Source organism: Carcharodon carcharias, chromosome 14, assembly GCF_017639515.1.
Source record: "Carcharodon carcharias isolate sCarCar2 chromosome 14, sCarCar2.pri, whole genome shotgun sequence".
NCBI classification, from domain to species: Eukaryota; Metazoa; Chordata; class Chondrichthyes; order Lamniformes; family Lamnidae; genus Carcharodon; species Carcharodon carcharias.
Window position 1 is genome coordinate 80417619 of NC_054480.1, and position 16684 is coordinate 80434302.

The 16684-nt window shown below is 39.1% G+C and overlaps 1 protein-coding gene across 2 annotated transcripts in view; it reads left to right on the top strand.

Annotated features, from left to right (window-relative positions):
* pcif1 (phosphorylated CTD interacting factor 1) overlaps nucleotides 1–16684 on the top strand; it is a 496521-nt gene that overhangs the window by 167419 nt on the left and 312418 nt on the right. For both annotated transcript variants that reach the window (XR_005945091.1, XM_041204028.1), the window contains exons 6-7: nucleotides 9558–9712; nucleotides 10985–11132. Coding sequence is in view for 1 of the 2 variants with exons in the window: in XM_041204028.1 (XP_041059962.1) it covers nucleotides 9558–9712; nucleotides 10985–11132 (303 nt within the window). In the remaining variant the exon portion in view is untranslated. The remainder of the gene's footprint in view (nucleotides 1–9557; nucleotides 9713–10984; nucleotides 11133–16684) is intronic.

Genomic DNA, 16684 nt, shown 5'->3' on the forward strand with positions numbered 1-16684 from the left:
ACTGGAGCAGAATTAATGATCAAATTGAAACTGGAGTAGTTTTAATGATCAAATCTGACCTGGAGTAGGATTAATGAGCAAATCCAAGCTGGAGTAGAATTAGTGATCAAATTCAAACTGAAGTAGAATTAATGATCAAATCCAAACTGCAGTAGAATTAGTGAACATATCCAAACTAGAGTAGAATTCGTGATTAAATCCAAACTGAAGTTGAATTAGTGATCAAATCCAAAATGGAGGAGGATTAATGATCAAATCTTAACTGGTGTAGGATTAATAATCAAATCCAAACTGGACTAGGATTCATGATCAAATTCAAACTGGAGTATAATTGGTGTTCAAATTCAAACTGGAATTCAATTAGTGATCAAATCCAGCCTGGAGTGGAATTAGTGATTAAATCCAAACCAGAGTAGGATTACTAATCAAATCTTAACTAGAGTAGGATAAATGAAGAATTCCAAACTGGTGTAGGATTATTGATCAAATCCAAATTGGAGAAGCATTCATGATCAAATTCAAACTGGAGTATAATTGGTGATCAAATTCAGTTTGGTGTTGAATTAGTGAACATATCCAAACTAAAAGAGAATTTGTGATTAAATCCAAACTGGAGTAGAATTAGTGATCAAACCCAAACAACTAGCATTAATGATCAAATCCAAACTGGAGTAGGATTAATGATCAAATCCAAACTGGTGTAATTTCAGGGATCAAATTCAAACTGGAGTAGAATTAATATCAAATCTTAACTGAAGTAGGTTTAATGATCAAATCCAAACTGCAGTAGGATTAGTGTTCAGATTCACACTGGAGTACAATTGGGATCAAATCCAAACCAGAGTAGGATTAATGAACAAATCTTAACTGGAGTTGGATTAATGATCAAATCTTAACTGGAGTAGGATTAATGATCAGATCCAAACTGGAGTAGGATTCATGATCAAATCTTAACTGGGTTAGGATTCATTATAAAGTTCAAACTGGAGTGTAATTGCTGATATAATTCAAACTGGAGTCGAATTAGTGAGCAAATCCAAACTGGAGTAGAATTAGTAATTAAATCCAAACCAGAGTAGGATTAATGATCAGATCTTATCTAGAGTAGGATTAATGAACAAATCCAAACTGGAGTAGGATTAATGATCAAATCCAAACTGGCGAAGGATTCATGATCAAATTCAAGGTGTAGTATAATTGGTGATCAGATTCAAACTGGTGTTGAATTAGTGAACATATCCAAACTAGAGTAGAATTCGTGATTAAATCCAAACTGGAGTAGAATTAGATCAAAGCCAAATTGGAGTAGGATTAATGAGTAAATCCAAAGTGCAGTAGCATTAATGATCAAGTCCAAACTGGTGTATTTTCAGGGGTCAAATCCAAAGTGGAGTAGCATTAATGATCAAATGCAAACTTGGGTAGAATGATTGATCAAATTCAAACTGGAGTAGAATTAATGATCAAATCTTAACTGAAGTAGGATGAGTGATCAAATCCAAAACTGCAGTAGAATTATTGATCAGATTCACACTGGAGTAGAATTAGTGATCAAATTCAAACCAGAGTAGGATTAATGAACAGATCTTAACTGGTGTCGGATTAATGATCAATTCTTAACTGGAGTAGGATTAATGGTCAAATCCAAACTGGAGTCGGATTCATGATCAAATCTTAACTGGGTTAGGATTCATTATCGAATTCAAACTGCAGTGTAATTGCTGATATAATTCAAACTGGAGTCGAATTAGTGAACAAATCCAAACTGGAGTCGAATTAGTAATCAAATCCAAACTGGAGTAGAATTAATGATCAAATCAAAGCTGGAGTAGTTTTAATGATCAAATCTGACCTGGAGTAGGATTAATGAGCAAATCCAATCTGGAGTAGAATTAGTGATTAAATACAAACCAGAGTAGGATTAATAATCAAATCTTAAATAGAATAGGATTAATGAACAAATCCAAACTGGTGTCGGATTCATGATCAAATCCGAACTGGTGTAGCATTCTTGATCCAATTCAAACTGGAGTATAATTGGTGATCAAATTCAAATTGGAGTTGAATTAGTGAACATATCCAAACTAGAGAAGAATCCGTGTTTAAATCCAAACTGGCGTAGAATTAGTGATCAAATCCAAACGTGTAGGATTAAAGATCAAATTCAAACTGGAGTTGGATTAATGACCAGTTTCAAACTGGAGTAGGATTATTGATTAAACCTTAACTGGAGTAGGATTAAGGATCAAATGAAAACTGGTGTAGAATGATTGATCAAATGCAAACCAGAGTAGAATGGTTGGTCAAATTCAAACTGGAGTCGAATTAATGATCAAATCGAAACTGGAGTAGAATTAGTGATTAAATCCAAACATGTAGGATTAAAGATCAAATCCAAACTGAAGTTGGTGTAATGATTAAATCCAAACTGCAGTGGAATTAGTGATCAGATTCACACTGGTGTAGAATTAGTGATCAAATCCAAACCAGAGTAGGATTAATGATCAAATCTTTACTGGGGTAGGATTAATGATCAAATCTTCACTGGAGTAGGATTAATGATCAAATCCAAACTGGAGTAGGATTAATGATCAAATCCAAACTGGAGTAGGGTTCATGATCAAATCTTAACTGGGTTAGGATTCATTATCAAATTCAAACTGGAGTGTAATTGCTGATATAATTCAAACTGGAGTCGAATTAGTGAACAGATCCAAACTGGAGTAGAATTAGTGATTAAATCCAAACCAGAGGAGGATTAATGATCAAATCTTAACTGGGGTAGGATTAATGATCAAATCTTAACTAGAGTAAGATTAATGAACAAATCCAAACTGGAGTAGGATTAATGATCAAATCCAAACTGGCAAAGGATTCATGATCAAATCCAATCTGTAGTATAATTAGTGATCAAATTCAAACTGCAGTAGAATTAATGATCAAATCCAAACTGCAGTAGAATTAGTGAACATATCCAAACTAGAGTAGAATTCGTGATTAAATCCAAACTGAAGTAGAATTGGTGATCAAATCCAGACTGGAGTAGGATTAATGATCAAATCCAAACTGGAGTAGGGTTCATGATCAAATCTTAACTGGGTTAGGATTCATTATCAAATTCAAACTGGAGTGTAATTGCTGATATAATTCAAACTGGAGTCGAATTAGTGAACAGATCCAAACTGGAGTAGAATTAGTGATTAAATCCAAACCAGAGGAGGATTAATGATCAAATCTTAACTGGGGTAGGATTAATGATCAAATCTTAACTAGAGTAAGATTAATGAACAAATCCAAACTGGAGTAGGATTAATGATCAAATCCAAACTGGCAAAGGATTCATGATCAAATCCAATCTGTAGTATAATTAGTGATCAAATTCAAACTGCAGTAGAATTAATGATCAAATCCAAACTGCAGTAGAATTAGTGAACATATCCAAACTAGAGTAGAATTCGTGATTAAATCCAAACTGAAGTAGAATTGGTGATCAAATCCAGACTGGAGTAGGATTAATGATCAAATCCAAAGTGCTGTAGCATTAATGATCAAATCCAAACTGGTGTATTTTCAGTGATCAAATCCAAACTGGAGTAGCATTAATGATCAAATCCACACTGGAGTAGGATTAGCGATTAAATTCAAACTGGAGTAGAAGTAATGATCAACTCCAAACTGGAGTAGGAATTAGTGATCATATCCAAACCAGAGTAGGATTAATGATCAAATCTTAACTAGAGTAGGATTAATGAACAAATCCAAACTGGAGTAGGATTAATGATTAAACTCTAACTAGAGTGGGATTAACGATCAAATGCAAACTGGTGTAGAATGATTGATCACATTCAGACTGGAGTAGAATGATTGATCAAATTCAAACTGGAGTAGAATTAATGATCAAATCGAAGCTGGAGTAGTTTTAATGATCAAATCTGACCTGGAGTACGATTAATGAGCAAATCCAACCTGGAGTTGAATTAGTGATCAAATTCAAACTAGAATAGGATTTATGATTAAATCCAAACTGTTGTAGGATTAATGATCAAATTGAAACTGTAGTAGGATTAATGATCAATTTCAAACCGGTGTAGATTCTGTGAACAATTCCAAACTTCAGTAGGATTAATGACTAAATCCAAACTGGAGTAGAATTAGTGATCAAATCCAAACTGTTGCAGGATTAATGATCAAATCCAAACTGGAGTAGGATTGATGATCAAATCTAAACTGCAGTAGAATTAGTGATCAAATTCAGACTGGAGTAGAAGTAATGATCAACTCCAAACTGGAGTAGGAATTAGTGATCATATCCAAACCAGAGTAGAATTAATGATCAAATCTTAACTGAAGTATGATCAAATTCAAACTGGAGTTGAATTAGTGAACATATCCAAACTAGAATAGAATTCGTGATTAATCCAAACTGGAGTAGAATTAGTGTTCAAATCCAAACTCTAATAGGATTAGTGACCTAATCCAAACTGTTGTAGGATTTTGATCAAATTTAAACTGGATTGGATTCGGGATCAAATCCAAACTCGTGTAGAATTAATGATCAAATCCAAACAAACTGGAGTCGGATTAATGATCAATTTCAAACTGTAGTAGATTCTGTGAACAAATCCAGACTTCAGTAGGATTAATGACTAAATCAAAACTGGAGTAGAATTAGTGACCAAGTCCAAATTCAAGTAAGCTTAATGTTCAAATTCAAACTTTAGTAGGATTAATGATCAAATCCAAACTGGAGTAGGATTAATGATCAAGTCCAAACTGGTGTATTTTCAGTGGTCAAATCCAAACTGGAGTAGCATTAATGATCCAATGCAACCTGGAGTAGAATGATTAAGCAAATTCAAACAGGAGTAGAATTAATGATCAAATGGAAACTGGAGTAGTACTAATGATGAAATCTGACCTGGAGAAGGATTAATGAGGAAATCCAAACAGTTGTAGGATTAATGCTCAAATTCAAACTGGAATTGAATTCGTGATCAAACTCGCATAGAATTAATGATCAAATCCAAACTGGAGTAGGATTAATGATCAATTTCAAACTGGAGTAGATTCTGTGAACAAATCCAAACTTCAGTAGGATTAATGACTAAATCCAAACTGGAGTAGAATTACTGACCAAGTCCAACTTCAAGTAAGATTAATGATCAAGTCCAAACTGGATTAGGATAAATGATCAAATTTAAATTGGAGTAGGATTTAGGATCAAATCCAAACTAGAGTAGGATTAATGATCAAATCCAAACTGGAATAGGATTAATGACCAAATCCAAACTGGTGTATATTCAGAGATCAAATCTAAACTGGAGTAGAATGATTGATCAGATTCAAACTGGAGTAGAATTAATGATCAAATCCTAACTGGAGTAGGATTAATGATGAATTCTGACCTGGAGTACGATTAATGATCAAATTCAAACTGGAGTATAATTGGTGATCAAATTCAAACTGGAGTTGAATTAGTGATCAAATCCAAATGAGTAGAATTAGTGATTAAATCCAAACCAGAGTAGGATTAATACTCAAATCTTAACTAGAGTAGGATTAATGAACAAATCCAAACTGGTGTAGGATTAATGATCAAACCCAGACTGGAGAAGCATTCATGATCAAATTCAAACTGGAGTATAATTGGTGATTAAATTTGAATTGGAGTTGAATTAGTGAACATATCCAAACTAGAGAAGAATTCACGATTAAATCCAAACTGGAGTAGAATTAGTGATCAAATCCAAACGATTGGATTAATGATCAAATCCAAACTGGAGTAGGATTAATGATCAAACTCAAACTGGAGTAGGATTAATGATTAAACCTTAACTGGAGTAGCATTAACAATCAAATGCAAACTGGTGTAGAATGATTGATCAAATTCAAACTGGAGTAGAATTAATGATCAAATCGAAACTGGAGTAGTATTAATGGTCAAATCTGACCTGGAGTAGGATTAATGAGCAAATCCAAGCTGGAGTAGAATTAGTGATCAAATTCAAACTGAAGTAGGATTAATGATCAAATCCAAACTGGAGTAGAATTAGAATTAGTGAACAAATCCAAACTGGAGTAGAATTAGTGGTTAAATCCAAACTGGAATAGAGTTGGTGATCAAATCCAAACTGAAGTAAGATTAATGATCAAATCCAAACTGCAGTAGAATTAGTGATCAGATTCACACTGGAGTAGAATTAGTGATCAAATCCAAACCAGAGTGGGATTAATGATCAAATCTTAACTGGAGTAGGATTAATGATCAAATCCAAACTGGAGTAGAATTAGAATTAGTGAACAAATCCAAACTGGAGTAGAATTAGTGGTTAAATCCAAACTGGAATAGAGTTGGTGATCAAATCCAAACTGAAGTAAGATTAATGATCAAATCCAAACTGCAGTAGAATTAGTGATCAGATTCACACTGGAGTAGAATTAGTGATCAAATCCAAACCAGAGTGGGATTAATGATCAAATCTTAACTGGAGTAGGATTAATGATCAAATCCAAACTGGAGTAGGATTAATGATCAAATCCAAACTGGAGTAGGATTAATGATCAAATTCAAACTGGAGTGTAATTTGTGATCAAATGCAAACTGGAGTTGAATTCGTGAACATATCCAGACTAGAGTAGAATTCGTGATTAAATCCAAACTGGAGTAGAATTAGTGATCAAATCCAAACTGGAGTAGGATTAATGATCAAATCCAAACTGCAGTAGAATAAATTATCAAATCCCAACTCGAGTAGAATTAGTGATCAAATTCAAACTGAAGTAGGATTAATGATTAAATCCAAACTGGAGTAGGATTAATGATCAAATCCAAACTGTTGTGGGATTAATGATCAAATTGTAACTGGAGTTGGATTAATGATCAGTTTCAAACTGGAGTAGATTCTGTGAACAAATCCAAACTTCTGTAGGATTAATGACTAAATCCAAACTGGAGTAGAATTAGTGATGAAATCCACACTGGAGTATGATTAATGATCAAATCCAAACTGGAGTAGGTGTTATGATCAAATCTAAACTGCAGTAGAATTAGTGATCAAATTCAAACTGGAGTATAATTGGTGATCAAATTCAAGCTGGAGTTGAATTAGTGAACATTTCCAAACTAGAGTAGAATTCATGATTAATCCAAACTGGAGTAGAATTAGTGATCAAATCCGAACTGGTGTAGGATTAATGATCAAATCCAAACTGGAGTAGAATTAATGATAATTCGAAACTTGTCGAGCATTAATGATCAAATCTGACCTGGAGTAGGATTGATGAGCAAATCCAATCTGGAGTAGAATTAGTGATCAAATTCAAACTGGAGTAGGATTTATGATTAAATCCAAACTGGAGTAGGATTAATGATCAAATCCCAACTCGAGTAGAATGATTGATCAAATTCAAACTGGAGTAGAATTAATGATAATTCGAAACTTGTCGAGCATTAATGATCAAATCTGACCTGGAGTAGGATTGATGAGCAAATCCAATCTGGAGTAGAATTTAGTGATCAAATTCAAACTGGAGTAGGATTTATGATTAAATCCAAACTGGAGTAGGATTAACGATCAAATTCAAACTGGAGTAGGATTAATGATCAATTTCAACTTGAGTAGATTCTGTGAACAAATCCAAATTTCAGTAGGATTAATGACTAAATCCAAACTGGAGTAGATTCAGTGAACAAATCCAATCTGGAGTAGGATTCGTGATCAAATCCAAACTGGAATTGGCCTGGTGTTTAAATCCAAACTGAACTATAATTAATGCTCAAATTCTAACTGGAGTCGATTCAGTGAACAAATCCAAACTGGAGTAGGAATAGTGATCAGATCCCAACTGGAGTAGGATTAGTGATCAACTCCACACTGGACTAGGATTAGTGATCAAATGCAAAGTGGAGTAGGACTAGTGATCAAATCCAACCTGGAATTTTATTAGTGATTGGGGCTGAACTACGGTGCATTGGGGCAGAACCACGGAGCACTGGGGATGAATCCCGGAGTACTGGGGCTGAACCCCGGAGCACTGGGGCTGAACCACGGAGCACTGGGTCTGAACCACTGAGCACTGGGGCTGAACCACGGAGCATTGGGACTGAACCACGGAGCACTTGGGATGAGCCACGGTGCACTGGAGATGAACCAAGGTGCACTGGGGCAGAACCATGGTGCACTGGGGTTGAACCACGGAGCACTGGGACTGAACCACAGAGCACTGGGGCTGAACCACGGTGCACTGGGGATGAACCATGATGCACTGGGGCTGAACCACGGTACACTGGGGCTAAACCACGGAGCACTGGGGCAAAACCACGGAGCACTGGGGCAGAACCACGGTGCACTGGGGCAGAACCACGGTGCATTGGGACAGAATCACGGTGCACTGGGGCTGAACCACGGTGCATTGGGGTAGGATCACGGTGCTTTGGGGCAGAATCATGATGCATTGGGACAGTAACTTGATCTTTTAAAATTATAATAGAAAACCAAAATACTGTGGATGCTGGGAATCTAGGACAAAAATAAAAATACCTGGACAAACTCAGCAGGTCTGACAGCATCTGCGGAGAGGGATACAGTTGACGTTTCGAGTCCGTATGACCCTTCATCAGAACTAAGACATATAGAAATGAGATGAAATATAAGCTAGTAGAAGGGGGTGGGACAGGAGAGCTCGATGGGGGCCAGAGATAGGTGGAGGCCAAGAAGAGACTGCCAAAGATGTCATAGACAAAAGAACAAAGGGGTGTTGACGGTGGTGATATTATCTAAAAGATGTGCTAAAGGGGACATTAAGGGAAGCAAGCTAGTGGCAGACGGCCCTAGTGTGTGTGGGGTGGGGGGAAGGGATTGAAATGGGCTAAAAGGTGGAGATGAAACAATCGATCGAAATAAATTTAAAAATAGGAGGGAAGAGAAAAAAATAGTTGTGAAAAAAAGAAACATTATTGAAAAAAAGGGGGATCGGAAAGGGGGTGAGGATGGAGGTGAGAGTTCATGATCTGAAATTGTTGAACTCAGTATTAAGTCCGGAAGGCTGTAGAGTACCTAGTCGGAAGATGAGGTGCTGTTCTTCCAGTTTACGTTGAACTTAACTGGAACATTGCAGCAGGGCAAGGACGGACATGTGGGCATGAGAGCAGGGTGGTGTGTTGAAATGGCAAGCAACAGGGAGGTCTGGATCATGCTTGCGGACAGACCGAAGGTGTTCCGCAAAGCGGTCACCCAGTCTGTGTTTGGTCTCTCCAATGTAGAGGAGACCGCATTGGATTAAATTATTGGATTTAAATTATTACTGCTGAATCACGGTGCATTGAGGCAGAATCACGGTGCATTGGGACAGTAACTTGATCTTTTTAAATTATTTATGTATAGGTTCAGCTAAACACAGCTGTTACTAACAGAGTTTAAATGAGAGAGTTTGATTATAGTAGTGACATGGGACTATATGGAGTTCAGCCTTGTATGTTTTACCTAGATTTTCAGTGAATTGAATCTGTAATTGACCTCGGATTATGTGAAGCTTAGTTTATAATTTCTGTGTTGCAGTGTGTACTGGGACCTTGATATTTCAACTAATGCAGTGATTAAGGAGCGCCTTCCAATCGAGCTGCTTCCACCACACCCAGATGTGGAGATATTAAGAGCACAGCTGACAGTGAAACTGAGGCAACACTACCAGGAGCTCTGCCAACAAAGAGAAGGTAATCCCCACAGCTGGCAAGGGTTTAAACGTGTTCTGTTCCATGCACTGATGTTGCTCATCCTGATGAGCACAAAAAATAATTAGAAGGCAAAAAATGGATGTTTCCTACTTCAGGCTTTTTTCCAGTGTGGGGAGCTTTATTTTCCCATTCTTTCTATTTTCCATATGGCATTTAGGCCCTTTGACAAACAATGCCTATACTTAGAATAAGAGCAATTAGTCTGCACTATTTGTGCAACACAATCCCCATTTAATGTTGTGCTAAAATGTTTCTCTGGTCCAAAGGTGTTAGCTGCAGCTCAGTGGCAGCACTTGCGCCTCTGAATCAGAGGGTTGTCAGTTCAGAGTTGAGTACCTAATCTAAGCTGACCATCCAGTACTGGGGGAATGATGCAATGTTGGTGATGTCTTTTTTTGGGTCAGCCATTAAACAGAGGCCCCATCTGCCCTCTCTGGTGACCTAAGCGATTCTGTTGCACTACCTGAATAAGCGAAGATCTTTTCCAGGGTCCTGAGCAATATATATCCATTACTGGTTACCACTAAAACAGATTACCTGGTCATCTATTGTGTTGCTGTATGTGGGCGCTTGCTGTGCACAAATTGACTTTTATATTTCCCTAAATTGCAACAGTAGTGATACTTCCAAAGTACTGCAATGAATGTAAAGAACATTGGGTGTTTGTAAGTAACCTTTAGTTCACATATTGCTTTATGTGCTGGCCTAGCCATTGAATGTTATAGACAAATTAACTTTGGAGGGTATCACAGCCAAACTGACCCTGTCCTTATCCAACATCCAATGTGAACTTCCCAGCCCCTCATTGCACAGCAAGTGCAGGGAGCAGGAATATTGGCATCCTACCATTGAGACAGGCTGTGGTGTCTTCACGGCCATCTTGACTTTAATCAAACAACTCAACACAGATCAAAAATCAAATTTTGGAATATTTTACTGTCTCTACCAACAAAAGGAATATATCAGGGAAAGATGTTCTTCTGACTTTTTACATCTTTCATTGCTTGTGTTTTCATTTAAAGAACTATGATTACACTACTTGATTTACTCAGGCATTAGTTAATGATGGGCTAGTTGTGGTAAGGTTTTGCCATATAAGGCCTAGTAGGTATTGAACTAAGAGGAAATGGAATTTTGATCCTCCTTCCATAGCAACCGTAGAAACGTTCCATCTTCAGACAAGGTTTCCAAATGTTGGATATGAGAAGGGTCTGTGAATCCTGCTTAACACCAGTTTGATTGCTCTGGCAGGAATTGACCCACCTCGCGACTCTTTTAATCGCTGGCTCCTGGAGCGCAAGGCGATTGACAAAGGCAAGGACCCATTGCTACCCAGTGATTGTGATCCTATCGTCTCTCCCTCTATGTTTCGTGAAGTAATGAATGACATTCCCATCAGGTAATCGAATATTTTCTTTTGTGATACAGGCTATGAGAAATATTATGCCTTCTAATGAAATAAAGCAAGTTTCCCCTATACAAATCCCTTTCACATATAAGCCTTCCCTAGCAGTGTCACCTCCAAACATGCCTGGCTCCATACAGCAACCCCTGCATCGCCACCGCCCCCCAACACGTGCATGCTACTCCCCTCAAACTTCACCCCTTGTTTCTGGGAAATTAATGTCACATGTGCCATATCTCCAACCTAAACCAATGAGAAAGATGAAGCCTATGCCTGTTTAGTGACCTACACTCTCAATGGAGAGTGATCACAGAAACTTCAGCTTGGGAAATGGTGGGCACTCTTTAATAAACAGAGAATCATGAGCTGTTACAGATATTGTCCAAGTTGTGGTCTCTAAGGACCACACTGGGAACACCATACTGTGGAATCAACCATTTAATGAGGATTAGATAGTAAAAAAGAATTGAGTTCTGATGAAAAGTCATACGGACTCGAAACGTTAACTGTCTTCCTCTCCGCAGATGCTGTCAGACCTGCTGAGTTTTTCCAGCTATTTTTGTTTTTGTGTAAAAAAGGTTCGTCTGTACACCATTTTTCAAGCAAGTTATTGCAGCATGAAGCAGCTTCAAATCTGATTTACTGGCTGTGTTTCAGTACTGTTATACCATTGCTTTTCCTTCTCTTGGTAACATTTAATCCTGCTGATAACAATTCTAATAATCCATTGACAAATGCAGAAAACTTTTGTCAACATGGTCTGCCTGCTGCTCCAACAGCCACTCATTCTGTAAAACACAGAAAATAAAATAGGAGTAGTTTAAGATATGGCAGAACAGGTGTGTGTCTGAACTGAAGAATGTGGGAGTTTGTGGACATTGACATTGCCTCGAGCAAACATGTCTGCAGGAGATCTTTCCATCTTGAATCTCTCGGGCTCAGAGCCGCATAAGAAGTACGGAGGAATTTCTGGACAGTTTTATCCTGAATACAGTCACACCCCAGAGTTTCCCCCCTACACATTCTATACTCCTCTAGGGCTTCCGTTGTTTTGAGCCCTGGTATCTGCCATAAGCCTCCCTTTTTCTCTTTATCCAATCCTATATGTCCCTCGACATCCAGGGTTTCCTGGATTTGTTGGTCCCACCCTTTATCTTTACTGGAATATATTGGCCCTGTACTCTCCCTATTTCCTTCTTGAATGAGTCCCACTGCTCTGATGCAGATTTACCTAAACGTAGCTGCTCGCAGTCTACTCTGGCCAAATCGTATCTGATCTTATTAAAATTGGCCTTGTCCCAATTTAGAACACTGATTTGTGGCCCATCCTTGTCCTTTTCCATAACCTTGAATATAACGGAGCTATGATCACTGTCTGCAAAATGCTCCCCACTGATACCTCCACCACTTTCCCGGCTTCATTCCCTAAAATTAAGTCCAGGACCACCCCCTCCCTTGTAGGACCTCCTACGTGCTGGCTTAAAAAGCTTTCCTGGATGCATTCTAAGAATTCTGCTCCCTCTAAACCTATGAACTATGACTAACCCAGTTAATGTTGGGAAGTTGAAATCCCCCATTATTAATACCATATTATTTTTATACTTCTCTGATATTTGCCTACATATCTGCTCTTCTATTTCTCTCTGACTGTTTGGGGGCCTATAGTATGCTCCCATCAATGTGATTGCTCCTTTTTTGTTTTTCAGTTCTACCCATATGGCTTCATTTGAGGAGCCTTCTAAGATGTCATCCCTCCTTACTGCTGTAATTGATTCCTTGATCACTATTGCGACACCCCCTCCTCTTTTACCTCTTTCCCTGTCTCACCTTAAGACCATATATCCTGGAATATTGAACTGCCTATCCTGCCCCTCTCTCAACCATGTCTCTGTGACAGTAATGACATCACACTTCCATGTGTTCATTTGTGCCCTCAACTTATCTGCCTTATTCGTCAGACTCCTTGCATTAAAATAAATACCATCCAACCTTGCCAAACTCCCTTCTGCCTTAACTGGCCTATAATTTCTATGTCTTATTTCTCATTTCTAGATGTTCTTCTATTCTCTCCTTCAATAGGCATTACATTAGTTTTCCTACCACTGATGATAAGATGACTGGTCTACAATTAATTCCCTGGGCAGGTTCTGTTCCCACTTCTTAAATATTGGAATTACATTAATTACACTTTTTCCAATGAATTATTAAGTATGAGTAGTAATACATCTGCTATCTCTTCCCTAGATTATTTTAAAATACATGGATGCAATTCATCCGACAGGGGTCTTATCCTCTGAGTTTGATTCGTTTATTCATTACATCCAGTTTCTTTTATTTTAAATGCACTTATCTCATTACTCAGCTCATCATTCAATATCATGTCTGTCTGTTCTATCTCCCTGGTAAAAACCAAAGCAAAATAATTAGTGAATATTTCTGCCATCTCTCTGTAGTTTCCTGTGGTATTATCTTGCCTTTCCCAATACAGCCCTTCTTTTTGATGGATGTGCCTGTAAGTTATTTCACTATTTTGTTTTATGTTTCTTATTAATTTAATTTCATAGTTCCTATTTTCCTTTCTCATTTTTTATTATTACTCAATTCCCTAATTTATCTGCATGTCTCTTCCTCCCCCTCCCTTCCACTATGAGGTGGTCTGTAGTCGACACTGATCAGTGAGATCCTTTATCTTTTCTCTCTGTCCCTATGGATTCTGTTTTTGTTTTGCTGATATCTGTGTTCCTTTTTTCTACTGTCACTGCTACCATGAATAAGTACAGCTACTTCACCTCCCCTTTTTCCTTTCTATCTTCTCTAAATATGTTATATCCGGCAATGTTTAATTCCCAGCCCTGATCTTGCTGTATCCATGGGAAGAATTTTCCCCCGGCGGGGGGGAGTTCAGGAGCAGGCGTGTGCAGGTGTGCCTCCGGTCCCGCCCATCATGATGTCTGCCAGGAATTGCTATGCGCTCCCTGTGCAGGCGGGGTGGGGGGGTGGATTCCCTCAGCCGGGGGTGCACTCTTTTGCACATGTGAGCGAAAGAGTGCACCCATCTCCCTGAAGCTAAGTGCTGCCTCAGGGAAATTGGCGCCAAATTCAAAAATGGTCAATGCACAGAATTAAAATTTCCCTGACATGTCCCCTCATGTGACACTGTACATGAGCTGGGACATGTCCATAACTTTCATTCAAACTTTTATTAAATTTTTAAAAGCCGACATGAAACCTCATCCCACCCATGGTTGAGGTTTCATGCTTTTTCTGAAGCCCACCAGGGCTCCCGGCCTGCCTGTCAACCTTAAGGTTGGACGGGCAGGTCCATTAACTAGCTCAATTACTTATTAAATGCCCTCAATTGGCTATTGACAGGTCGGTAGGCGTGCAGCTGATTCGGCTGCGCCCCCGCCGACCTGAAACTGAAAATGGAAATGACGTGGGTGACGTCGGGATTTCTGCCCAACATCATCCCACGTCATTTTACCCATCAGCGAGCGGGCCCCGACCCTGCTCGCCGACCTCAATATCCTGGCCCATGTCTCTGTAATCCCAACTATGTCTGGTTCCTCCCAACACATGATTGCCTCCAGCTCCCTGTTTTATTATGGACATTTTAACTAATTTTTAACAGGATTTCCTCTCACTTTATGTTTAAGCATCTTTTTAGATTCCCATTCTATGATTCCCTTGCCATCAATTTCCTCCCTTATTTACTATGTTTTCTCGCCCTGTTTTGTTTACATTTTGGCTGCTTCCGTTTCTTGTAGATCCCTCCCTACATTTTACCAGTTTAAAGCCTTTGTCATCTCCCTATTTACCTTTTCTGCCAGGGCACGAGTCCCATCCCAGTTCAGGTGGAATCCATCCTATTGGTAAAGTTCCTTCCTGTGCCAGAACTGTTGCCGATGTCCCATGTAAAGGAGCCCCTCTTTCCCACACCATCCCTTTAGCCATGTTAATTCTGATCTATCTGCTCCTATGCCAATTTGACATGTCTCAGGTATTAATCCAGAGGTTATTACCATCAAGATCCTGCTTTTTAATTTAGGTTCAAATTCCTGACACTCTTTCAGCAGAACCCTCTCCCTGTGCCTATCTTTGTCATTTGTTCCAACATGGACCATGACAACTGGATTTCCCCCCTCCTTTTGAAGTTTCTCTCCAGTCACCATGAGTTATCCCTTATCCTGGCACTGGGTGAGCAACACACTCTTTGGGATTCTTGTTCTGGGCTGCGGTGGACCCCATCTATCCATCTAACTATAGAGTTTCCTATTAGTGCCATCAAGTCCCCAATCAGGCTACTGAGCTACCGTGCCTTGGCCTGCAATTTACCTGTTCTCCCTTCAGTCTTTTTCCTTGTCCTTGTACATCAGACCTGTTAGGACCAGTGAATGCACCTGCGCCTCCTCCTCAACCTTTCTAAATCCCCACTACGTGGCTCCCTATCAGTCATGCTCACCTTTTCCTCTGGGGTGTAACTGTATTCAGCCCTGGGGAGATGTCCTTAACCCTGGCACTGGGTAGGCAACACAGCCTTCAGGACTCATGCTCACTGCTTCAGAGAACAATATCTATCCCCCTAATTATACTGTCCCCTACCGCTACTATATTTCCATTTCCTCCCTCCACTTGAATGACTCCCCGTACCATGGTACCGTGGTCATTTGACTAATCCTCCCTGCAGTCCCTGCTCTCATCCACACAACTTGCAGGAACCTTGTAACTGTCGGACAGTTGCAGGGGCCGAGGCTGCTCGTTCGTTATCCCCTGGGTCCCTAAGTCTGCTTCACCTGCGGACACACTCTCCTGTTCCTGATCACAGACCAAATTTGAATGAACTAATCTGAGGGGTGTGAACGCCTCCTGGAGCAAAGTGTCCAGGCAACTTTCCCCCTCCCTGATATGACACAATGTCTGCAACTCAGACTCCAGCTCCTTAACTCAGATCTGAAGTTCCTTGAGCTGCAAAGAAAAGGTATTGCAGGCAAGGTCAAAGTATATATTCCTTTGAATGGAAAAGGTAGGACAAATAAATCCAGAGTGCTCTGGATGATGAGAGAGAGAGAGGTTAAGATGAAAATAAAGAAGTGCGCGTACGACAGATGTCAGGTAGAAAATACAATGCGGAATCAGGCTGAATATAGAAGGACCAGAGGGAAGTGAAGAAACTAATAAAAAAAGCAAAGAGAGAGTATGAAAAGGAGGCTGGCAGCTAACATAAAATGGAATCCCAAAGTCCTCTACAAGCATGTAATTAATAAGAGTGGCAAAAGCAATATTAGTGTTGATTAGGAACAAAAAAGGTGACTTGAATGTGAAAGCTGAAGGAATAGTGGAGGTATTGAATGAGTACTTTGCATCTGTCACTACAAAGGACGAGGATGCTACCCAGGCTGAGCTGACAGAGGAAATAACTGGTACACTAGAAGAAATTACAATTGAGAAAGAGGAAATATTAGAAAGGCTATCTTTACTTAAAATAGATAAGGTACCAGGACCGGATGAGATGCATCCAAGGTACTGAGGTAAGTGAGCGTGGAAAT